Here is a 26,931-nt window from a genome sequence, read left to right on the forward strand (position 1 = left end):
AAAGCAGTGGACATTTATTCCTCATTTGTGTGCAAGAGTGTAAAGATGCATTCCAAAGACGCTGATGACTAGAGAGCGTCAGCCAGGCCTTCAGGCTGGCCGGGTTTACAGTCAGGTTAGGGAAGGGGTGAGGGCAGGTAACTTGCCTAGTTCACACGTATGTTTCTGGGTAACAGTTGTTTACAAATTTCAAACTACATTTTACTAGAGTCAAGGGAAGACTTCAAAAAGCCACATACAGTACAATTTAAAACCAATGAACATCCTGCAAATGTTAGTGCAAAGTAATTATGTAGAGTCTCCAATACAAGATTGTGCTCATGTTTTCCAGGTTTGGTCAGTTATTCTTTTATGATTACAATCACAGAGGCTTAACTTGTCAAACAGCAACACCTTTGTATTCTATGTCCTATGTACCAAGAGACTATCACAAGGTTTTGGTGAAATGCTGCTCAGTTTCATAACAAAGCAAATTTATTTAGTTTAACAGTCATGTTCCTGGAATGGTGCACATAAGTTTCATGAAAATGCCTTTGAGCTTATGCCTCTATCTTATTTAATAAACTACTCTCCTATCTTGTTTACGATGTAAACTGGAATTGTTTCATGATTTTGAAATGCAACAAATATAAATGAGAACATTTCAGGGACGAGGAGAAAATCCACCACTAATCTTAACTAGACAAACTTTTTAAATCAAAAAGCCTATTCACACAAAATTATATGTAATGACTGTAGTAATCAGTTTATTACACAGATTAATCATTCTTGAACGTACAAGCTCCAGAGGAGCAACTGGGTCTTTAAATATACACAAGTATTTCCATCAAATGAATTTTCACCCTTACATTGAAATAGGCCTAAAGCAGTTAAAAACATAAGAAAAATAAGAGCTATTAGCTATGTATTAACTGAGAAACCACATACAAACCAAAGATTATGGAAAGGGGCTAAAAGGAAGAAGGCAGAAAGGGCAGGGAGATGTGAAAGTGTCGGGAATAAAGTCCACCACACTTTATGTACTAACAGCTCCAGTCCATTTAAATGTTGATCAGTCAAACTCAGACCTTAAATACAGCGTGTAGGCAGAGTCTAATCTGTTTGGTCATAACATTCACCTAAGTTGTAGGTCCTTCAGGGTGAAATGAATACAGAAACAGCTTCATGTTCTTCACCGTGCTTTTTATGACTGTTTGAGATTAGATGGGTTCCACTTAAAAACAATCTCCTACGGGTCACTGGAGCTTTTTCCCTCTCATCAAGCAAACACTGTGTACCCACTACCCCTCACATCTTGCCATTATCCAAATTTAGGTCAATAAGGAAAGCTTTTAGTCTCACACCTAGGTTATGCCCGGAGAACTGGCTTCTCACACACACACTTCTCTGCTAGGAGGCAATGTTGGTACAGAAGTACAGTATTTCTAGTTTGTTGTTCCAAGTATGTACAACACGCAGCACTGCTGTGTCAGGTAAACATGTGCACAGGGGAAGATGAGGCGTGGGCTCATAGAAAGCAGTCAAATGGAAATCAAAAGGACTTTCTCTTTCAGAGTTCCCCTAGCTTTATTTGTAGAGGTTATCCAATAATTTCTTTAATTACATCGCATACTTCTGAGTCCATTCCCGAGCTATTCTGTTGTACCTGTACACACACAAAGAGAACTTGGCTTAAGAGAGGTAAGGAGTCAATGAGCAACACATTTCATTCATTATCCCAATTAGTAATTTTAGGGCAATAACTGAAAACACTAAAGCAAAATCATCTTTTCCCCTCCAATTTCTTTCACACATACTCCCCCCTTACTCTCTCAGTCCCACCCCCCTATCTGAGCTAGGGTCTCACTTCAGAGCCATGGCTGGCCTTGGACTATCTAAAACTAGGATGGATGGCCTCAAACCTGAGGCAATCCTCCTGGGTGCTGCCATTACAGAGATGTACCATGACCTAGCTTTACCTCTAATTACAAATAAGCCTGTATTCATAATACGGTGAGACACTGCTGTAAAACCAAAACGATTTCCTATAAATGCAGTATCTAGAGAACTCAAGTCAAGTTTAGAATTTGCTGTTACCTTTTTCTTTTTTTCTTTAAATTCCCGAGACAAGGACTCACTGTTTAACAGCCTTGGCTGTCCTGAAACTCAAATTTGTAGACCAGGTTGGGGAACTCAAGAGATCTGACTGCCTTTGCTCCTGAGTGCTGGAATTAAAGTCGTCTGCCACCAACATCTGGCTTCCACCCTATGTTTCCGACTGACCTTCAACTCAGTGCAGCCAAAGGCAACCTTAAACTTGTAGTCTTCCTACCTCTGGAGGGCTATGGTATGTGCTAATACACCTTAAGATTTTTTTGACTATGTAATTCTACATTATATGGTTTTTAAAATCACTTAACAGTAATTAAAATGGAATAATGAACTAAGAGGGGAGACTGAGACAGTAGTTTCCAAAAATTGTCTCAAACAACACATAAAAATAAAAAAAGAATGAGACCAGCCTGTACTACATAGACTCTTGTCTCACAAAAATACAATAAGGGAGCTAGAGACTTGCTGTTAAGAGACTTGCTCCTCTTAAGGAGGACTTCATTCTGCTCCTAGCTCCTGCATGGTAGGTCACAACCATCTGTAACTCCAGTTCTGGAGATCCAAGTCCTTCTGGACTCTGCGAGTACCAGGCACTCATGTGGTATATACACATATATGCAAGCAAAACTTTCACCTATTCATACACATAAAGTAAACATAAAAATTATAATGAAGTTTGAATGGTGTTGCATTTCTTTAGTTCCAGCACTTGGAAGGCAGAGGCAAGTAGATATACCTGTGAATTGAAGGATACCTTCGTCTACACATTCCAAGCTACAGGCCAGCCAAAGGTACACAGTGAGACCCTGTCTCTAAACAAAACCAAATAAAACCCTACAAAGAAATAGAATGACACAATACCTTCCTTTATATTAATAAAACAATTATTTGGCATGGTTTACTTCAATAATTTATATAATAAAAAAATTGCTCCATAAAAACATTCCAGTAACAGGGGAAGCTGTAAAAGTCTAGAAGGATAGTACTTGAGGTAAAGACAGTTAAACAGTGAATCACGAGGCTAGCCTCAGCTACATGAGACCATTAAAAAACAACAAACCAAAAAAGAAAGAGAAGACAAAGGAATAGGAATGAATCATTAGGCATAATAGCTCATTCCTGGAAATCTGGCATTTGGGAGGCTGAGACAAGAAGACAGTGAATGTGGCAGCAAAGGCTACATAGCTAGATTCTGTTTCAAAATGTGTACATATGTGTGAACACAGGTTTGACAAGACATCCTATAGCCCCAGCTATCAAAGACACTGAAAGGCAGAAAGGTCATTCTATTACAGGAATTAAAAGCCAGCTTGGACAGCATAGTGAGACTCTATCTCAAAAACAACCAAAACAAAGCAGAAGGCAAATCTGAGTTTGAGGCCAGCTTGGTCTACAGAACGAGTTTCAGGGCAGGTAATAAAGCTACACAGAGAAACCCTGTCTCAAAAAACAAACAAAAAACCCCAAACAAAACCAAAATAAATACAGCTAATGTTTGGGGACATACATCTTTAGCTACAATATTTGGGAGGTAGGAGCAGGTAGATTTGTGACTTCCAGGACAACCAAGACTTTTCAGTGAAACTGCCCCCAAAATAAATAAAAAAAATAAATAAATTAAGCTGCAGGGTCTGGAAAATGGCAGGCAGATGACGCAGCAGTGGAAGACCAGCTGCTCTTCAGAGGATCACTCACATGGTACTTTATACCCGCTAATGACAGTTCGAGGGAATCTGATGCCCTCTTCTGGCCTCTGAACAAACATGCAGGTAACAAGCATACACACAATAATTTAAAATTTTTAAAATTCTGCCAAAACACATGATTATAATAGATGCTACTTAGACATAAAACAAAACACTTTTAAGAATTAGTGCCAGAATCCCCCATTCCTGATGTAGCTCCATTAACATCACTATCAACAAAACCCAATCAATAATCTATGATTTTTCTGTTATTTATGATTTTGTTTTTTTGATTCTGTTGTTTTTGAGATAGGTATCAAATTCACAATTCTCCTACTTCAATATTTTGCCTATCTATATCTATGAATTTTCTAATACAACATATTTTAAGTAATCATGTAATATTTTGTTTTTAATTAGTTAAGAGATAGGGTCTTACTCAAAAGAGATCTACCTGTCCCTGCTTCAAAGAACGGAGATCAAAGGGATGAACTACACAGTCAGCTATCTGTTTATGGGTTGTTACTTTTTGTTTAGTTTTTGACATGACAGGGTCTCTTTGTATAGCCCTGGAACTCACTCTGTAGACCAGGCTGGCCTCAAACTCACAGAGATATACCTGCTTCTGCCTCCAGAGTGTTCACATCAAGGGTGTGCACCACCACTGCCCAGTGGCAGACAGATCTCTGCATTCAAGGCCAAGCTTGTCTACAGAGCCAGGGGACTCAAGGCTACACAGAGAAACTTTCTCCAACAGTAAAAAATAGAACAAAACAAAAAACATCTAAGTTCTCCGATATGGTTCCTATCATAATCTCACTAAATAATACCTAAAAGCAAAAATGATGAGTTTGAGGCCACCCTGGTCTACAAAGCAAGTTCCAGAACAGTGAGGACCGTTACATTGAGAAACCCTGTCTCAAAAAACAAACCCTGCCCCAAATAAAAACAAAATCCTTTCATGTACTACTTGTAGAGTTTATCTTAAACATTCAGTCCATACACCAACGTTATAAGGAAGTTTTGAGACAGCTCCACCCCACACCTGACAGGGGATACTTACTTTTCTCTATCTGTTTTGTAGATCCGAGCAATCTCAGGCACTAAAGGATCATCTGGATTGGGATCACACAACAGAGAACAGATGGACAAAAGTACTAGGGCATTAAAAAAAAAAAGTATATGTTAGTAGAAGATCAAAGTAAAGGGCTTAAACATGAGAAGCTGGGTAGCACTCAGGAGGCAGGGATAGGTAAAGAGATGGATCTCTGTGAGTTCAAGTCCAACCAAGGCTGTATAGTGAGACCCTGTTTCCAAGGGAAGAACAAACAATGCCCCCCCAATCAACCTGAGATGCTACCAATGTTAAGAATAGAATCGGGAATGCAGGTAACTTAATGATAGAAAGCTTGCATAATGTGCATGAGATTCTGTTCTGAATTCAGTTATTAGCAGAACAAAAGCTCTTCTAAACCCTAGATTGAGAACACTTGTCAGTGCCAGTGAACTTCAATTTTTAAAAGCTCAAGTTTAGAGAAAATCAGCTGTCAAATTTCCAGCAACAGACAAAATTAGTTGTCTGACATCACCCTCCAATACAAGGAAACTTCAAGGACAGCTCAGGATAGAAGAAATTGTCTCAAAAATGAAATAAATTTTAGCCAGGTACCAGTAGCTCACACTTGTTATTCCCACACTACAGAAACTAAGGCAGGCACATTGCCACAAGTGGAAACCAGTCTAGACTACAGAGTAAGACAGCAAAAATAACCAAACAGGGCACCAGTGAAATGGCTCAGCAGTAAAAAACTTGAACAGACTGCCAAGCTAAGTTTGATTCCTGGAACCCAAAAGCGGAAGGAGATAACGAACTCCAAGAGTTGGCCTTTGATCTATATGCAGTGTTTTTTGCGTCCCACCCCACATACATTAGTAAGTAAATAAAGTCAAACAATCACATCATTCACCCTCTCAGTGGTAGCTGGCTTATTTACACTTTCACTCTATATCAAGCTAGCCTAAAATTTGCTATGCAAGAATAATTTTGAACTAATATCAATCATTCTGCACCCATTTCTCAAAAATATAGGATTACAGTGTATATACCACTATAACAGGCTTCTACTTATTCTTGAGTATCACAATCAACAAGTTGACATTATACCAAGGATTATCTATTCTTGAAAAAAAATCAACCCCTTTCCATTGTGTCAACAAATCTACTACAGAGTAATGAAGATTGGCTCTTTCAAAAGAAACAGGAGTGGGGGCTCAAGATATGGCTCAGCAGTTAAGAGCACTGACTTCTCTTCCAGGGAAGCCAGGTTCAATTCCTAGCACCCAATTGGCAGCTAACAACCATCTAACTCCAAGATCTGACATCCTCACACTGACATACACGCAGACAAATAAAATTTTGAGAGAGAGAATATGAAACAGGAGTTATAAAAAAAAATAAATAAATAAACTGGGGCTGGAAAGACAGCTATGCAATTAGGACCGCTAGCCACTCAGGACCCAGGTTCAATTCCCAGAACCCACATGGTACTGTGGTACATGCTCACAACTCTAACTCCAATAACAACACTCTCTTCTGGCCTCTGGGGGAACCAGACACATACACAATACAAATACATACATTAATGCAAAGCACACATAAATTTGAAAAACATAATTTTTAAAAAGATAAACCAATAAACAATATAATCAATTATTTCACCTTGACATCAAACAACTATTCCATTACCTTTTGAAATAGTTAGTGCTGGAGACCACTGTGATCGTAGAATATCAAGACAAATGCTGCCATTACTGTTAATATTTGGATGATAAATTCTTGTTGTAAATGCAACCTAAAGAAAAAGAAATCCTTGTGATTGATTTAGTATATTCATACAGAGCATATTAAAAGCAATTATCATATTCCAAATACCTTAGGTGGTTTGAAGGGGTAATCTGTTGGAAAATGAATTGTCAAGAAAAACACTCCACCCTGATAGGGGCTGTCATTCTGTTGATGATAAGAAAGTGAGATTTAAAATGAATAAATTACATAAAGTAAGTATTAAGGAATTAAAGTGAATACTTACTGGCCCCATTATTGTAGCTTGCCAATGAAACACTGAAAAAGAACAAGAAAAAGAAAACTATCATGTTAAAGATATTCACATCAAACCTATACTGTAGAAACCTATCACGCCTACTTAATCAAAATTCATTTATGCCAGGCAGTTGTGGCTCACAACTTTAATCCCAGCACACAGAGGCAGAGGTAGGTGGCAGAATGGTCTACAAAGCGAGTTCCAGGACAGCCAGGGACACACAGAGGAACCCTGTCTCGAGGGGGGGTGTGTGTGAGAGACTACAACAAAGTTCATTTATAAACAGTATGATAATGACTCACCCCACCACAGGGTTTCTCTAACAGCTTTAGCTGTCCTCAAACTCACAGAGATCCATCTGCCTCTGCTACCCGAGTGCTGGGTTTAGAGGAATGTACCACCACTGCCTGGCAATAATGGCTATTTTCTTTTTACAATTTACTTAATTTTATTTTATGGATATGGTGTGAGGGTTTCAAATCCCCTGAAACTGGAGTTATAGACAGTTGTGAGCTGCCATGTGGGTACTGGGAATTGAACCCAGGTCCTCTGGAAGAGCGGCCAGTGTTCTTAATGCTGAGTCATCTCTCCAGTCCAATGACTATTTTCTATGGGCAGGATGAAGACTAAACCAGTTATGATCTCAAACCACTGAAAAATACACACACACACACACACACACACACACACACACACACACGTAAATAAAAACAGACAGATGAGCAGGGTGCCTTTAATCCCAGCACTCAGGAGGCAGAGAGTGCCTTAGAATCCAGCCTGAGATCCAGGACAGCCAGGGCTGTTATAGAAAAAGTCTTGAAAAACCAAATGAACCAAATACATACACTAAAACAAAACAAAAACGGACAGCCAATTTAAAAATAGGTGGAGAGGCTAGAGAGATGGTTTGGCAGTTAACCATATACACTACTTTTGCAGACCAGAGTTTGGCTCCCAGCACCTTAATCAGGTGGCTGCGCCAGAGGACCCGTTAACCTCTTTTGGTCTCTGAACACTTACATTTGTGTATATACACACCAAGCTCACATACACCACCACAATCGAAAACACAATAAAATCACCAACAACACAAAAGAACCCACACATTTTTCTTGAGGCTAGCAAGATGCTCAACGGGAGCTATCAAGCCTGACATGATTCCCAGGACTCCCAAGCTGTTCGCTGTCCTCCACATATTTCACCATAGGATGTGCACACACATTGGACCTAAGCACGGTAGTATAGTATACCAACAACAACAATACTGGCAAAGCTGAGCCATGATGCTAAATCTAAGTTTATGTTTGGCTAAGTAAAGGGTTTGAGGCCACCCTGGTGAGTTCCAGGTGAGCCAAAGCTACATGGTGATTCTATCACTAAAACCAAACAACTAACTTACCAACAAACAAAACCTGTTTCAAAGTCATACCTGGAAGATAAATTTGTTTACAAAGTCCAAAGAAAAGTTCTAAATGCTATTTCAAAAAATGATTCATTGAATAGTGGAGACACATGCCTTTAACTTTAGTCCCAGCACTTGGGATGCAGAGGCAGGAGGATCTCTAAGAATCCAAAGCCAGCCTCATCTACAAAGTGAGTTCCAGGACAGCTAGGGCTTTTACACAGAAAAACCTTATATTGAAAAATTAATACACACACACACACACACACACACACACACACACACACACACTCGTCTTTTTTTTTTTCTTCCCCACTCTGAAACAGGTTTTGTCCTGGCTACCCTAGAACTGCTCTGTAGGTCAGGCTGGCCTCTAACTCACAGAGATCTACATGCCCCGCCCCCTTAGTGCTGAGATTAAAGGAGTACACGGCAACCACCACTTGGCTACTTCCAAGACTTAACCATTCTTCAATATAATTGCATAAAATATACTTAAAAAATAATGCTGGCGTCTTCTTTTCCAATCCGCCATCTGTGGTGGCAGCGCCGCCAGGATACAGATTTTTGTGAAGACCCTTACGGGGAAAACCATATGCTCAAGGTTGAACCCTCGAACACTATAGAAAATGTCAAGGCCAAGATCCAGGATAAGGAAGGAATTCCTCCTGATCAGCAGAGGCTGATCTTCGCTGGCAAGCAGCTGTACTTTGTCTGACTACAACATCCAAAAGGAGTCCACCCTTCATCTGGTGTTGAGACTTCGTGGTGGTGCTAAGAAAAGGAAGAAGTAGTCTTACACCACCCCCAAGAAGAACAAGCATTAAGAGGAAGAAGGTGAAGCTGGCTGTACTCAAGTACTATAAGGTGGATGAAAATGGCAAAATTAGCCGTCTTCGTCGGGAGTGTCCTTCTGATGAATGTGGTGCTGGAGTTTTCATGGCCAGCCACTTTGACAGACATTATTGTGGCAAGTGCTGTCTGACTTACTGCCTCAACAAGCCAGAAGACAAGTAGTTGTGTATGAATAAATAAAAAGACAGGAACTGAAAAAAAAATGCTGGCACATTACAGAAAGGGTTTAAATACTCAAATTAGGAAAAACTATTTTCAAGTGTGCATGTGGTGAATGTGTCCACATGCATGTACTTGTGAGAGTGTTACCTGTGTGTGTGGAGATCAGAAGTTGACTTTGGATATATTCTTTACCTTACTTTTATTCTAGACAGTTTTTTCACTGAATTTGAAGCTGGCCTTTTCAGCTACAAGGGCTGGTCACTGAGTCCCAACCCACTTGTTTCCACATTTTTGTATTCCAGCACTGGTTACAGGTACACTGCTACACATCCAGCTCTTTCTATCGATGTTAGGTATATTAAACTATGTTTGCATTCTGTACAGCATACACTTTACCCACTGCACCATCGTCTCAGCTCAGAAAGATTGATGTCTTTTTTTATTTTTCCTTTTGTTTTCAGTGGGGAGTAGAGGAAACCCTGAATGAGTGAACTTCTGAGTGGAATGTGTCTTGTTGGCGTGCACACAACCACGTCAAGAAATCCAAAGCTTCAGACCCATGGGAAAATGGCAAAGCCTTCCCCTCTGGATGAGGCTCAGAGAATTGGCAAAGCTGTTTTCTGATCAGTGTGCAGATTATAGTGTGAACAGAAAATGCCCACTATAACTTTCTCTCCTGGATGATTACAGCTCAAAGACAACTCCCCTACAACTATTTCTCCTACAGAGATTAGCTAAACTTGCTTCAGTGTTTGGTAGAGTACAGCATAAATTTTGCCTCCTTGCTTATCTGTCTCTAACAGCCCTGCCTTCTTCTTCAGCTGCATGTAATAACCCCATTTTCCATTTTATACAATGAACACACTGAGCTTCTGGGGTACTGTGGTTTCTGCATCAGAAAGTTCAGTGCACCCAATCTTTCTTTCTGTTTCCATATGTTTGTATTTTCTTCATTTAACACCCCAGTCAGGTACAATTCCTGAAGCCCTAAAATACGTGGCAATGGGTGTTTTGTCTGAATGTATGTGTGTGCACCACATGTATGCAATGTCCAGGAGGCCAGGAAAGGACCCAAGATTCCCTGGACCTGAAGTTACAGACAGCTGTGAGCCACTAAGAGGGTGATGAGAACTGAATTTCAGGAAGAGCAACCATTACTCTTAACTGAGGGAACCATCTCTTCAGCTCCAAATATTTTTACATTTTTAGACAGGGTCTCATGCATGCCAGGCTGGCTTGAAACTGCAGAGGATGATCTTTCCACCTCTATGATGGCATGTGACACCACAACCAGTTTATGTAGTCCTGAGGTTCAAACCTAAGGCCCTGTGCATATTACTTAAGTACTTTACCAACTGAGCTACATTCCCAGCCACAACAACAACAAAATTAGGTCATGCAAAGGTAAGTGTAGCACTTACCTTTAATCTTAGTACTAAAGAGGAAGGGGCAGAAGGATCTTTTTGACTTTTGTTAAAAAAAAAAAAAAACTTTTGATACAAACAACTAATGCCAGGCCAGTCAGAGCTACACAGTCAAGACCCTGCCTCAATTAAAAAAAAAAAAAATTTAACAGGGGCTGGAGAGATGGCTCAGTGGTTAAGAGCTCTGGTACTCTTCCAGAACCAGGGTTCAAATGCCAGCACCCACACGGCAGCTAACAACTGCCTGTAATTCCAAGATCTAACACCCTCACACACAAAGACATACACGGTAAAACGCCAATTCACCTAAAATAAGAATAAATAAATAAATTTAAAAATTTAAACAAAAAACCCAATACCAATAAAGCTTAAATCACTATCAGGTAGTATAATAATCAAATAAACAACTAGATCTGTTTTAAGTTGTACCCTTCTACATAATCCTCTTGTGTAATTTAAATCTGTCTATCGTGGTCCAGGTCAAATTCCAAGAATCAGAAAATAAAGTATTTAAATAAGAATTTCAAAACACTGAGGTTTCAAGCATAAAATTTTCCAGCAGCTAAGTATTAATTCTTTGTTGCTAGCCTTCTGAGAGCAATCCTTTATTCTTGCTAAAAATCGTACCAGATTTAAGAAGAAATTAAGAGGCTGGTGCTGTGGCTTTAATGGTAGAGTATTAGTCTGGCAGGTGCAAGGTTATGGGCTCAATCCCTAGTCCTGCTACACATTGGAAGAAGGGAGAAAAGGAAACAGTTCTGATGGCTCAGCGGGTGGGAGAGGCTCAAGCAGAAAGATTACTCAAGAATTCAGGCTCAACCTGAGCTACCAGAGGGGGAAAAAGTCTCAAGACAAAAACACGGCCAGCAAGATAGTTCAACAGGTGAAAACACCCATCACCAGGGCTGACAATCTAAGTTTGATCCCCGGGACATACAAGGTGCAAGGAAAAAAGAACCAATTCCAACAAATTGTCCTTTTTACTTTCAAGTATGTTCGAACACCCACAACCATTGCCTACAAAAATCAATATAATACAAGACTTGAGAAAACATAAATCAGAACAAGTTTCTGGCTAAAAAGATAAATAGTTCTTTTATGGTCTGTGTTATTTTATGCTCTAGGATCAAATCTATGAAAAATAAGTAAAAAAGAACAGAAATAGCAACAGGTTGGCAACTAGAACATTTGCAATTATGGAAAGAATATCCTTTCTAATAGAAAAGGGAAAATATCAACATTCAAGTAGTACTGCTATCTTAGTAGCCTACTGCTGTAAAGAGACACCATGACCATGGCAACTCTTCTAAAGAAAAACATTTAATTGGGGCTGGTGTACAGGTTCAGGTTTAGTTCATTGCTGTCATGAAGGGAAGCATGGTGGCACACAGGCAGACATGATGCTGGAGAAGGAGCTGAAGAGTTCTACATACAGAACCTCAGGGAAGAGAGCAACACTGGGCCTAGTTTGAGGTTCTGAAACCTCAAAGCCCACACCCATGACACACTTTCCCCAAGGCCACACCTCCAATACACCTACTCCCTGAGTCTTTGGACGTCATTTTCATTCAAATCACAATTATGTCTTTCATATCCATACTCCAGTGAAGACACTATAGTGTCTCTGAGAGGGATTATACTTTTAAGAACTTTAACAATCTTAGTATTATTGTTGAATGTGTATGAAGTATGGATACAGTGTGCATGTGCCACAGTGTATGGAGGAGTGGAGGCCAGAAGACAACTTTCACACAGAGCAAGTTCACTCCTACCACTATGGGTTGGAAGACAAAGCGTAGTAAATACTTCCTTTTACCCACTGAGCATCTTACCAGTCCTGCTCTCAAGAACCTTTACAGCAACAGCAGTAAGAATACCTACTGGAATCACTAACATGTTTCCTTCTGTTATGCTCCTGGTCTCTTTAGGTAGTAAATATGAATGAGGGGAAACAACAGCAATATAGTATCTAACCATGATTCAAATGATATCAAAGCAAAGCAAGGGTTTCTCTTTGGTGGTACTAAACAAGGCCTCATGCATATTAGACAAGTACTCTATGACTGAGCTACATACCCACCCCTAAACAATTTGGACAATAAAAAACAAAAAAGTGACTACTATTACAACTTTGGTTGGATGCTGTCAGATCAAATTATAGAAACTGAAAGCTACAATCTGTTGTATAAGCTTTTAAAGGTGATCTTTACAGCTCAAAAATTTCTTTTTAGCACTACAGATGAAGCCTTGCAGTTAAAACATATACTAAGAACATTTGTTAGTTTGCAATTAAATCTTCAGAGACCTATGTCTGAAGACACAGATCCCAAGAGGGTCACTTTACCAAGTTCATAACAAAATAAAGTAGATTAAATATCTTCAGCTTACTTCAAGGAGAAAAAAACAGAGCATTAAAATTTGAAGCAAAAGCACTGGACAAAGTGATGCACATCTTTGATCCTAACACTTGGGAGACAAAGAATGGTGGATTTCTGGAAGTTCAAAGACAGCCTGATCTATACAATGAGTGCCTGACAAGCCAGGGTTACATAATCAGAGTTTCATAAACAAAAACCAAAAACAAAACAAAAAAAAAATAAAACTCAAAACACAAACAATTGACAAATCTCTCTCTTCCTACTGCCCCCTCTCTTAAGTATGTGTGTTTAAGTGCTGGGTATAGGTCAGAGGATTATATCAAGTGTTTTCTTTTTATCATTCTCTGCCTTGGTTTTTTTCCCTTGGTTTTTCGAGACAGGGTTTCTCTGTTTAACTGTCTTGGCTGTCCTGGAACTTGTTTTGTAGACCAGGCTGGCTTCAAACTCACAGAGATTCACCTGTCTCTGCCTTCAAAGTGCTGGGATTATAAGCATGTGCCACTACCACCCAGCTCTCTGCCTTGTTTTAATGCAATCTCTCTTCCTAAACCTGTAGCTTATGTTTTTCAGTTAGAATGGCAAGCCAGTAAGATCCTTGTCTCAGCTTTCCACAAAGATGGAGGCTATAGCTATCTATAAGCCCAGCCAGGTGAGACTACATCTGACTTGTTACATGGGTGCTGGAATTTGATTTATGATCCTAGGTTTGCATAGTAAATGCTCCTATTGAACCATCTCTCCAGTTCCTACCTTATTCATTTTGTTGTACTTAGCCTACTTTGATTCAGTATCTTTTTTCAGATGGAGTTTCTTTGTGTAACAGTTCTTTCTGATTGCCCTGGAACTCACAGAGATTGTTTGAGATCCTCTCATCTCAATTTCTCAAGTACTAGGATTATAAACCCAGGCCATCACACCGAGTTTCTACCATTTTCCTCTCTTAAATAGGGTCTCACTAGCTGGGGCTGTGATGGCATATACCTTTAGTCCCAGTGCTTGAGAGGAAGAGATGGGAGATCTGAGTTCCAGGCCAGCCACGCCTAGAGAGAAATCCTCTCTTGAAACACCAAAACAAAAAAAACAAACAAAAAAACAGGAGTGGGTGTCTCACACTGTAACCTCTGCCTCTCAATTATTGAGACTATATGGGACCACAGCTGGCTCTTTTTAAGAAAAAAAAAAAGTATATACATATTTATTTATTTATTTATTTATTTTGTTTACAATGTTCTGTCTGTGGGTATGCCTGCAGGCCAGAAGAGGGCACCAGACCTCATTACATATGTTTGTGAGCCACCATGTGGTTGCTGGGAATTGAATTCAGGACCTTTGGAAGAGCAGGCAATGCTCTTAACCTCTGAGCCATCTCTCCAGCCTCGCTGGCTCTTTTTCTTAAGAAACTTTTTAAAAAATAATTTTAGTTTATGTTTCTGTGTGTGTGACATGCAGATAATTGGGAGGCCAGAGGAGGGTGTTGGAACTAGAATTACAGGTTGATTTGAGCTATCCCTGGGTACTTGGATCTGAACTCAGGTCTTCTAGAAAAGCAGCAAGCTGAGCCATCATCCAACCTTTTTTGTTTTCTCTTTTTGGTAACTTTGGTGGCATCTCATAATTTTGTTTCTTGAGACAAGGTCTTTAGCACATACTGGCCTTGGACTCACAATTTTCTTGCCCACACTTCCCAGGCTCTGGGATTACAAACATGCCACCACAATAGTCAATGTGTATTATCTCTTTCTCAGTGCTATCATTTGTAGCATATTAAGGTGTTTTTTGGATTTTTCAAGATAAGGTTTCTCGGCCGGGCGGTGGTGGCGCACGCCTTTAATCCCAGCACTTGGGAGGCAGAGGCAGGCGGATCTCTGTGAGTTCGAGACCAGCCTGGTCTACAAGAGCTAGTTCCAGGACAGGCTCCAAAACCACAGAGAAACCCTGTCTCGAAAAACCAAAAAAAAAAAAAAAAAAAAAAAAAAAAGATTTCTCTGTGTACCCCTGGCTGTCCTCGAACTCAAGAGATTCTCATGCCTCTGCCTCCTGAGTGATTGTGGGTGTTTGAACATACTTGAAAGTAAAAAGGACAATTTGTAAGAATTGGTTCTTTTTTCCTTGCATCTTGTGTGTCCCGGGGATCAAACTTAAATTGTCAGCCCTGGTGATGGGTGTTTTCACCTGTTGAACTATCTTGCTGGCCGTGTTTTTGTCTTGAGACTTTTTTCCCCTCTGGTAGCTCAGGTTGAGCCTGAATTCTTGAGTAATCTTTCTGCTTGAGCCTCTCCCACCCGCTGAGCCATCAGAACTGTTTCCTTTTCTCCCTTCTTCCAATGTGTAGCAGGACTAGGGATTGAGCCTATAACCTTGCACCTGCCAGACTAGTACTCTACCATTAAAGCCACCACCACCAGGCTGCTTCCTTTTTTTGTTATAATAAATGAAGTCTAAATAGTCTACTTTGAAAAGTTATTTGCCCTTTGAGGGTACCCAACTTTGCAGGACAGCCATTTTTGCTCAAAGATAAGTGTAATAATGCAAACTGCAATAGCAGCAAAGCAAAAATCAGTAATTTTCACATGCTTAAAACACTTCCTACCAGGCTAATCCTAGCACTCGAAGCCTAAAACAAACATATCTCTGAACTCAAGGCAGGCTGGTCTATACTGTTCCAGACTAGACAGAAAAACAGTGAGAAAAAAAGAAAAAAAAAGGGGGGGGGGGAAACAGGAAGAAAAAATGAAAAAAAAGGGGGGGGGAGAATGGGAAGAAAAAAAGAAAAAAAAGGGAGGGGGGAGGTTGGACCAAAAGAAAATACTCCAAATCATCTGGGTTTAAAGACTCACACCTGAGCTGTCTCACACTTTTAATCCTATCACATGACAGGCAGAGGCAGAAAGATCTCAGTGAATTCGAGGCCAGCCTGGTCTACAGAATGAATTCTAGGACAGCCAGAGCTACACAGAGAAATCCTGTCTCAAAAAACAAAAACACTCACACAATGAATCCTAGCACTGGGGAGGTTGAGACAAAAGGATTGCATGGCAATGAGTCTAGTTTTTTGTTTTTAATATTAAATTTAGTATTACTGTATTAAACTAGCATTAAAATATTAGTAGGGCCAGTAAGCAGGTAAAGACATTTGCTGAAGCCTAACATTCTAAGTTAACTCCCTGAGACTCACAGGGTAGGAGAAACTCCCCAACACATAACAAACAAACAAATACATTTTAGTAATAAGAGTGGTTGCCTAGCATACACAAGGCCCTGGGTTCAACCCACAGTACTATATAAACAATTTAATAATTATATCTGCTTTCACACATATAACCCCGTAGAATATAGTTAAATACAAACATATACAATGATTTCCTTAAAGGGCAAAATAGCCAAATGTAGGTTAACAGCTCTTTTATCCCAGGAAAATATCCAACAGAAAGGACAGGAAGAAAGAGACCAGAGCAACCACAAAGATAATGTTGCCAGAAGAAGCTCAAAATATAATAAGATGATTGGGTATACTTAAAACAAGTTTTGTTCAAGGATAGTGGCAAATGCCTTTAGTCCCAGCACTCAGGAGGCAGAGGCAGGTAGTTACATCTCTGAGTTTGTGACCAGCCTGATCTATACAGAGAAATCCCACAATAAAAAAAACAAAAAACAAACAAAACCACACAAAAACAAAACAAACAAGCAAAAAAACATACCAAAACATATTCTGTCACGGGAAACTACAAGTTAAGACTCCCCTTTCCCTATAGCAAATGACCTTTTAACATATAACAGTAAGAGGGCTGACTCAGCAGCTGAAGTGCCTGCAGCCAAACTTGACCACCGGAGTTCAATCCTGGGACTCACATAGTGAAAGAAAGGAACAAACTGCAAGTTGTCCACTGACCTCCACATGCAAAACTGTGATGCTTAAACTAACACTCTCACACTCTCATACACACACCCCCACCCCAAAAATAAAGAGAAAGTCTTGTTATGCTGCAACTCCATTCAGATACTTACTATCATCTCCAACAGGACCTGCTGAACACTGTGCTGGAGGATCTCGGGCCAGGTCATTCAATTCCTTAAGAAAAAACAAAGAGAAGAAATGTAACTTTACATAGTTTCTAAACTTACCTTATTAACAATGCTCTCTGCCTTACTAGTGAAGCTTTTATGATTATTTTTCAGTCAGTATTTTTTGGAAGGGTGGCTCACTATATAACCCTGTCTGGCCTTCAAAGATACACCTTCCTCTGTCTTTCCCAACACTGGGATTAAGGTATGTACTAGTATCCCCTGCAAAGCTAGTTTTATGTTTTTCTTTTCTTTCTAAAAGTATTTATTGTATCTTACAAGTGTTTTGCCTGCATGTATGTATTACATCAGAAACTGTCAGATGCTAGATCCCCTAGAATGGATGGATGGCTTGCATGCTGTGGGCTACTATGTGAATGCTAGAACAGAATTCTGGTCCTCTGAAAGACCAGCAAGAGCTCTTAATGGCTGAGTGATCTCGCCAGCCACTTGAGCAATTTATAAATGTAATCTAATTGTGCTGGCCACCTACTTCTGCTTCATCCTCAAGTAGTCATAGTTGCTGAGTGGTGGTGACTTACACTTTTTAATCCCAGAACTCAGGAGGCAGAAGCAGGCAGATCTCTGAGTTCAAGGATGACATAGTTTACAGAGCAAGCAAGTTCCAGGACTGGCTCAATAGCTACAGAGAAACCCTATCTTGAAAAACAAAAACAAGGGGCTGGAGAGATGGCTCAGAGGTTAAGAGCATTGCCTGTTCTTCCAAAGGTCCTGAGTTCAATTCCCAGCAACCACATGGTGGCTCACAACCATCTGTAATGGGGGCTGGTGCCCTCTTCTGGCCTGTAGGCAAACACACAGACAGAATATTATATACATAATAAATAAATATTAAAAAAACAAAAACAAAAAATCAGACTCTTGGTTCAGTCTTATATACTTTCCTTACACAAATGGTTATAAGCACCCCTCAATTTCACTAAGATATTTTTCTCCTTTAAAAACAAAATAAGGAACAGTTAAAGCCCAAAACAGTGTTTTTGTTGTTTTACTTGATTGTGTGTGTGCAGCAGAGGACAACTCTTTGAGGAATTAGTTCTCAACCACTTTTGCTGTTTGTGCCACACTCTATACTTCAGGCTCTGTGGACCATGAACTTCCAGCTAATTCTGCCTCTGCCTCCCATCTCACAGAAAGGATGCTGGGATTACAGATGCATGCTACCACATGTGGCATTTACATGGGTTATGGGGACTGAACTCAGGCCATCAGGATTATAAGGCAAACCGAACCATGTTGTAGACCCTATTTTTTGTGTTTTGAAAAGGAGTCTATATTGCTCAGATGTTAGTGCTAGCCTGGACTCCAATGGTACTCTCATGTCAGCATTTTCCATGCTGGGACCAGAGGAAGGCACACCACCAGCTCTCCAAAACTGTTTTATTGCTTAATTAGTCCAGGCTAACCTTGAATTTATGGCAATCTTCCTGCTTCACCCTCTGAATGCTACTACCCTAACCTATTTTAAAGAAAAGTCACTATTTTTCTTTTATCTTTTTTCTCCCTCCCTCCCTTTTTGAAATGAAGTCTCCTTCTGTTGCCCAAGCCTGGCTTCATTAAATTTGTGATCCTGTCTCAGACTTTTTTTTTTAAAGACAAGGTCTCACCCATAGCCTAGCTGGTCTGGAACTTCCTCTGTAGATTAGACTGGCTTTGAACTAAGTGAGACACCTATCTCTGCTTTCTCTTTAGCTAGGATTAAAGCTGTGTGCCACCATGCTCACCTCAACGACAATTTTTATATCACAAACTGTTAGAGCAGCTCTTAAAACTCATAAAAGGGGAGGAGGTGGCTCTGAAACTACTCTAGACCACCTCAACCAATGCTGACATGTTTTCAGCTGATGTCATAGCACCAGTGTGCCAAACAGAAAACCTTTAAAAGGATGTGGTACACTCTAGTCAGATAGGGCAGATATATAATATCGGCTACTGGAAGAAAGGGCAATATTAAGGCTGCCTGAATTATGACGAAGTTCAAGGCTGATATGAGCACCTTCGTGAAAGCAAAAAAACAACACAATAAAACAAAAAACAAAAACCACTAAGAACTGGGGATACAGGTCAATGGTAGAGTAACTATGTATCATGTTAGTCCTAGTGTCAGTCTATAGAACTTCCAAAGAGAACAAACTATAAAGGCTTACTGAGACTGATTTATCTATAGCATTGGCTCCACAGTCACATGTCAGCTTTTTAGCTATTTTAACACAAACTTGGAACCTGGAAGTGATATTTGGAAAACTATATGAAAGAAATTATTCTCTTTTCTTTTTCCTCAGCTTGTTTTTCATGTTTTCTTTTGTAGTGATGCAGATCTAACTTACAGTCTGGCATACGCTCAGCAACTGTTAACTACAGCCTTTGGCTTGGTTTTAAGAGATCAAAAAGCTGTTAGGAAGAACTAATTTTAGAACATATTTTAAAAGTACAACAGTAAAAAAAATAGGAAAAATCCAACATTAAAAAGTTGTACGTTTTTATTTTGTGTGTGTGTTTTGTCTGTATATGTATGCACACCATGTGTGAACTAAGTGCCTGCAGAGACCAGAAGAGGGTGCTGGAGAACCTGGAACTGGAATTGCAGTAGTTATGAGCTACCATGTGGGTGTTGGGAAATGAAGTCTGCTCTGAGAGAACAGTCAGTATTCTTATCTGCTGAGCCACTCTCCAGCCCCAAATTTAACTTTTTTTTGGGGGGGGGGGCGTGTGTGTGTCTGTGTAGCTCTGGCTATCCTGGAACTCACCTTGAACTCAGAGATAGCCTGCCTTTGTCTCCCCAGTGCTAGGATTAAAGGCATGTGTCAGCACATCCTTAAATTATGAAAAAACATATTTAGACTGGAGCAGGGTGAGGTCACACATAGCTTAAACTGCTCTCAAACTTATGTAACCAAGACTGGCACTGAAGTTCTGATACTTCTGCCACAGCCTTCTAAGTACTACAAGAATATACCACCTTATTATATTCTGCTCAAAATACTTTAGTATGTTTCCATGTATTATTTTTCCTATCACTGTTCACTTAAGTACTCTGTACCTAAACTACTATAGAGCCCTTTAGCTGATGAACTGAAATTACTTTACTTGTGATGCTTTGGTAAATGTCCTTGTTTTTGGTGTGTGTTGTGCATGTATGCATGTGTTTGCGTATAAAATGAGCTTCTATAAATAAATTTGGGTCAAAGCCTCCAGAAGGCCACAGGCTTAGATTCCCTGCATAAGTTCCATTTCAAAGTGCTCTGATCATCTGCTGCCACTGAGGTTCCGAGGTTATAATAAAGCATTTTCCAGCATTACCCAAAGTAACCCTTAAAATTAATTAGAAGTACTCTGCCCTTCAAAGTATATTTTTCTTACCAATTTAAATGTTTCACACAATAAACTGTTTGCCATTAATTAAGCAGATGTTTCCATTATTACAGAAGAATTTACGTACAAAGTCACCATTTTCTAAGTTTATTAATATTCTCTACATTTTTAAAGACAACAGCAAAATAAAGGTTTTTCTAAATCTTCATACATTAATGTTCTCAACATTATGCTCATAAGAAGCTTTAAAGATTGATTTACTTGGCCTCTTGAGATAAGTTTTCATACCTACATCATGACTGAAGTAGACATTTATAAAGTATAATAAAGCCATTGGTTTAAGAATCAAATAATGCCGAGTAGTGGTGGTGCACACACCTTTAATCCCAGCACTTGGGAGGCAGAGGCAGGCGGATGTCAGTGAGTTCGAGGCCAGCCTGGCCTATAAAGTGAGTTCCAGGATAGCCAGAACTGTTTATACAGAGAAACCGTTTCAGAAAAAAAACAAAAACAAAAACACAACACCCCCCCCAAAAAAGATTCTGATAATTAGAAAATACTGTATCCTCTGTGTGTGCACACATGTGTACAGTATCTGTACCAGTGTACATGGGGTTAAAAGAAAACTTACAGAAGTTGCTTCTTTCCTACCATGTGGTTCCAAGGATCAAATTTGGGTCATGAACCAGGCAGTTTATATCTCTAATCCCAGCACTCAAAATGCAGGGATAGAAGGATCTCTTGTGAGTTCTAGGCGGGCGTGGTCTACAAAAGTGCCAGGACAATCAAGACTACATAGAGAGAAAAAACCCTGTTGAAATAAGAGCGGCGGGCTGGGCTGCGTCCCGCCACCCGGCTAGCTTTACCCGAAATAATTACACAAGAGACTGTATTCTTTTAAACACCGCTTGGCCCATTTCTATCTAGCCTCTTCTAGGCTAGCTCTCGCACCTGGACTAGCCCATTTCTAATAATCTGCTGTAGCCCACGAGCTGGCTTACCAGGAATGATCTTAACGTGCATCTGCCTGGAGTGGAAGAATCATGGCGACTCCCTGACTCAGCTTCTTTCTCCCAGCCTTCCGTTCTGTTTACTCCACCCACCTAAGGGTGGGCCTATCAAATGGGCCTAGCAGTTTCTTTATTGCTTAACCAATGAAATCAACAGATTGATATATGACACTCCCAGTGCCAGGACAATCAAGACTACATAGAGAGAAAAAACCCTGTCTCAAAAAAACCAAAAATTAGCTGATCATGGTGGTGCATGCCTTTAATCCCACCTCTCAGGAAGTGGAGGCAGGTGGACCTCTGAGTTTGAGGCTGGTTCTGATCTACAGACTGAGTTCCAGAACAGCCAGGACTACAAATCCTATCATGAAAAACCTAAACCAGGGCTGGAGAAATGGCTCAGAGGTCAAGAGCACTGGCTAGTCTTTTAGATTTTAGAGGTCCTTAGTTCAACTCCCAGCAACCACATGGTGGCTCACAACCATCTGTAACGAGATCTGGTGCCCTCTTCTGGCCTGCGGGAACATGTGCAGGCAGAACATTGTATACATAAAATATAAACCAGGAGTTGGGACATATATTAGGTGTTAAAGTGCTGGCCTAGTATGTACAGAACTGTGGGTTCCATCCCTAACACTTCATGAATCAGACACAGTGCAAAACGGTGATCAATCCTAGAATTCAAGAGGATCAGAAGTACAAGAACATCTACTATAGGGGCTGGAGAGATGGCTCAGTGGTTAAGAGCATTGCCTGCTCTTCCAAAGGTCCTGAGTTCAATTCCCAGCAATCACATGGTGGCTCACAACCATCTGTAAAGAGGTCTGGTGCCCTCTTCTGGCCTTCAGGCATACACACAGAATATTGTATACATAATAAATAAATAATTATTAAAAAAGAAAAAGAACATCTACTATAAAGAGAATAGGGAGCTCCAGGCAGGTAAGCAAGAGAGGCAAGAGAGGGAAGGAAGGAGGGAGGGAGGTAAAAGAGAAGGTAAAGAGAGAAGAGAGGAGGAAAGAGAAAGAGCAAAGCCTTAGAACTTTGTCAGGGCTGGAACTGTAACGTGAAAACAGCAAAGCACACAAGCACAAGTGTGTATATACGTATACCTTATTTTACTGATTTAAATTATGTATATATGTATATGATACACAGAATGAAAAGCTTAAATACACATACACTGTGAAATGGCTCACTGCCTAATTAATATAAGTATCATCTAACATTTACTGTTTTATAACAAGAATACTTAAAAAGTACTCTAGTAATTTTCAACAATACATTATAACATTCTCCCATACCACAAAATATAAGAAAACATTATCAGAGTTAAGAATGTTTTAAAAACTATAAAATTATATTATTACTATGTATGTGCAGGGCATAATGTGTGTGTGCATGCACACACACACGTCAACCACAGCATACAGGTAAAAGCCTGAGAACAACTCCATGGAGTCGTTACCTCCCTTCACTCTCACATGGGTTCTAGCAATCAAACTTGCATCTCAACTAGATTTGAATGGCAAGTACCTTTACCCACTGAACCATCTCTCCAGTCTCAACAAATTTATATTTATTCCTCTAGTCTAACAAAAATTTGGCCAGGGGCTAGAGTGGATAGGGATGGCTCAGTAGATAGGAGCACTAGCTCCTCTTCCAGGACCGAGATTCAATTCCCAGTGTCCACACAGCAGCTTACAAACATCTGTAAATCCCACTTCAACACCCTTTTCCAGCCTCCCCTGGACACTTGCACATACATGGTGCACAGACATACACGCATAAACTAAAAATAAATTTTTTAAGATCTTAAGATTAAAACAATAACAAAAAACTTTGACCAACTTTTCTCCACCCTCAGACCCCTTGGAGACCTCCATTCTATTCTACTTAAATGAGTTGAGTATGAATTTTTAGGTTCTATATTCAAGTAAGTTCATATCATGCTGTCTGCATCTAGACTAATTTAACAGTAAGTATTCCAGATTCTTAAATATTATTATAAATAACAAGATTTTCTTTTTAAGGCTTTTTATCCTCCTGCCTCAGCTTCCAATGTGTTAAGATTACAGGTATGTGGCAAGATGAACAGTTTTAGAACTTTATATACTGTCTATTAAGCCATAACAAACAGGAAGGAATCTAATCTCTAGCTTTTTGCACACTGAAGTCCATCCATAGGAACTGCCCAGTTAAATGTCTGTGCAACATATAGCTGAGAAGCTAGAGAGAAGGCTCAGCAGTTAAAGAGTGCTTTACTTGTTGCTCTTGTGGGGAACCCTGGCTTTTAATTCCAAGCACCCACATGGCAACTCACAACTAGAACTCCAGTTCCAAGGGACCCAATGCCCTCTTCTGACCCCTTTGGATACCAGGCACTCACATGATACATAGTTACACATGCAGACAAAATACACACATAATCTTATTTATTAAATAAATAAACCATATACTTGAACTATATATACATACTAAGTACCCAAAGAAAGGTAATATTGTTTTTTACTGACTTCACGGACAATACCTGCCCCACATGGTCTCTTGTAACCCAGGCTGCCCTTGGACTCCAGATCTACCTATCCTCCACCTCCCAAGTATCAAGATTGCAGGTGTGTACCACCATACTTGACAGGTGGCACACTCATTTTCTGGCATAACTGAAATATTCTTCAACATACCTTGCAACTGACAATATTATTTTCCCTTCTTTCTTCTTCTGAGACAGTTCTGGTTGGCCTGGAACTCACCTATGTAGAACAGACTGACCTTGAACTTACAGATACCCAATTGCCTCTGCTAGAATTAAAGGCATGTACCACCATACCCAGCCAATGTTTTCTTTCTTGATTGCATTTTAGACATAAAAAAGACAGATACGGGCTGGAGAGATGGCTCAGTGGTTAAGAGCACTGACTGCTCTTCCAAAGGTCCTGAGTTCAATTCCCAGCAACCACATGGTGGCTCACAACCATCTGAAATGAGGTCTGGTGCCCTCTTCTGGCCTGCAGGCATACACACAAACAGAATATTGTATACATAATAAGTAAATAAATAAATATTTTAAAAAAAAGACAGATACATGGAAAAATCAACCATCTCATTCTGATACTGTAGCCATAAGACCACATACCTACTAAAGTACAAATGAGAATTTTACAATTATAGCCAAATTAGAAAAATTGCAGTCAGGCAGTGGTGGTGCACACCTTTAATCCCAGAACTCGGGAGGCAGAGACAGGTGGATCTCTGCGTTTGAGACCAACCCGGTCTACAAAGTGTGCTCCAGGATAGCCCAGATTAACCTTGTCTTGAGAAACCAAAACCAAAAAAGAAAATCACTAAGTAATGGCAAAACTAGAGGAAAAAAAATCCTTCAAATAAATGAATACAAACATTTGCAAGAACAGAAGCTGCCAAGAACTGCTACTTCCCAATTCTTTAAGTTCGTAACAATGGAGGCTATTTCAAGGCAAGTTTGACTCCATGACATAGGACCTGTTAGGATCCAAAATTTATTTTCAGTAATTGGTTATCTCTGCTCTCCAAAATGAGTGTGTCACATAGTCAGGTAGATGACAACAGTCTATGCTAATAGACAGATATCAATGCCAAAAGCACCACTGCTAAGCCCCAAAGAAAAAGCTAGACACTAGAAAAGAGTTCCTATTCTGCTACTCAAGTTACCATGGTCCCTTCCAGTATTTCAATCTTACTTTCAAAAGCAACTATATAGGAAACTAGAAATCCAAAATACTTATTTGTAAGGGGTTACTGCCACTCTCTCCCATACTAACCAAACCCCAGAGTGAGTTCCAGGACAGGCTCTAAAGCTACAGAGAAACATTGTCTCAAAAAACACATAAAAAGTGGCTGGATAATGGGGTTCTCAGGAGAGGTAAAACGGGAGCTGGGGGAGATGAGTTAAAGAGAATGTCTTAGTCTGCTTCTGTGGCTATGACAAAATACCCGACACTAAATTATTTTTGAAAAACAGATTATTCTCATAATTGTAGAAAAAAATAAAGAGGCACAATGGCATCCTATTTCTTAATATATCCTGTAAAACTGTGGCTTTCTCTCAGCAGAGAACTTATGTGATTTATTTATGTTTTTGAGAAAAGTTCTTCCTGTGTCACCTTGGCTTGCCTGGAACTCACGGAGAACTGCCTACCTCTACCTTCTGAGTTCTAAGGTTAAAAGGATGTGTTACCATGCCTGGCTACATCACAATTCTTACAGACCAATAGGTTCTATGATATGAGATGTGTAGACTGGTGGCTGAGGGTATAGCTCAATGGTAAAGGAAAAAGGCTCAATCCCAAACACCACTCAAAGTGTGTGTGTGTGTGTGTGTGTGTGTGTGGGTGGTGTTATGGGTCAAGCTATTAAATTTTACATTGTCTTACAAATGGCTATATACATGCAAAATGGTCTCATCCGATTAATCAAAACTCAAAAAAACAAAAATTGTAGTTCTTCTATCAAAGGAGCTGGGTATGGCACTCAGGAGGCAGATGCAGGCAGATCTCTGAGTCTGAGCCACTACCTTAGCCTATAGAGTTCCAGGCCAGCCAGGATGACAGTGAAATCCTGTCTTAAAAACACAAAAACAAAGGCAAAACCAAATTTCAGATCTAAAAATGTTTCAGAAAAATTATTCTATTTTTGTTTGACAGAGTCTTTCACCTCTCCAGAACATTCCCATCTACAAAGCTAGACTGTATTAACAAATGTGAAAAATATATCTGAAAAATGTCTAAGATTGCATTTCATATAAACTTTAGAACTAGGAGCCTTTTGTCTGTCTAATCAAAAAAAAAAAGACGGCATTTAGTAAAGTATTTTCTACCAACAGCAGAAGACGGCAGATCTGTGGGAAAGATTACAGAACCATGACAATAAGAAAAACTAAGTCTGGGTTGGGGATGGTGGTGGCACACACCTTTTAATACCAGCACTGGGAGGTAAACTGTGAATTCAAGGTCAACCTGGCCTACAAAGAAAGTTGCAGGACAGCCAGAGCTGTTACAGAGAAACCTTGTCTCTGTAGCAAAAGTCCATAGTTAACTGAGGAGAGATTTGGTATCAACTAATATTATGTATATAATCAGAAACAAAGCATACCTTTAGAAAGTAGGGTCTCTTAAAAAAATCACTTTTTAGAATTAAGTGGTAAAAGTTGGAATTTATTAAATTATAAAGTGCAATGGTGGGGCTGGAGAGATGGCTCAGTGGTTAAGAGCACTGTCTGCTCTTCCAGAGGTCCTGAGTTCAATTCCCAGCAACCACATGGTGGCTCCAAACCATCTGTAATGAGATCTGGAGCCCTCCTCTGGCCTGCAGGCATACAGACAGAACATTGTATACATAATAAATAAATAAATATTAAAAAAAAAAGAGTTCAGTTACAAGTAGCCATACT

General features: G+C 39.8%; 1 protein-coding gene and 1 pseudogene across 1 annotated transcript in view; one reads left to right on the forward strand and one right to left on the reverse strand.

Annotated features, from left to right (window-relative positions):
• Window positions 1-205: 205 nt before the first annotated feature.
• The window catches only part of LOC121453406 (ubiquitin-conjugating enzyme E2 D2), a 38,773-nt gene continuing 12,047 nt past the window's right edge, over window positions 206-26,931 (reverse strand). The window contains exons 2-7 of the mRNA XM_041660155.1: window positions 17,104-17,167; window positions 6,866-6,897; window positions 6,709-6,786; window positions 6,523-6,628; window positions 4,840-4,933; window positions 206-1,645 (exon numbers count right to left, since the gene is read on the reverse strand). Coding sequence (XP_041516089.1) covers window positions 1,600-1,645; window positions 4,840-4,933; window positions 6,523-6,628; window positions 6,709-6,786; window positions 6,866-6,897; window positions 17,104-17,167 — 420 coding nt within the window. The 3' untranslated portion in view covers window positions 206-1,599. The remainder of the gene's footprint in view (window positions 1,646-4,839; window positions 4,934-6,522; window positions 6,629-6,708; window positions 6,787-6,865; window positions 6,898-17,103; window positions 17,168-26,931) is intronic.
• On the forward strand, window positions 7,339-9,296 carry LOC121453534 (annotated as a pseudogene).

Source organism: Microtus oregoni, unplaced genomic scaffold (assembly GCF_018167655.1).
Source record: "Microtus oregoni isolate MIOR12 unplaced genomic scaffold, Mior012 000011F_ref0000422, whole genome shotgun sequence".
NCBI lineage: Eukaryota > Metazoa > Chordata > Mammalia > Rodentia > Cricetidae > Microtus > Microtus oregoni.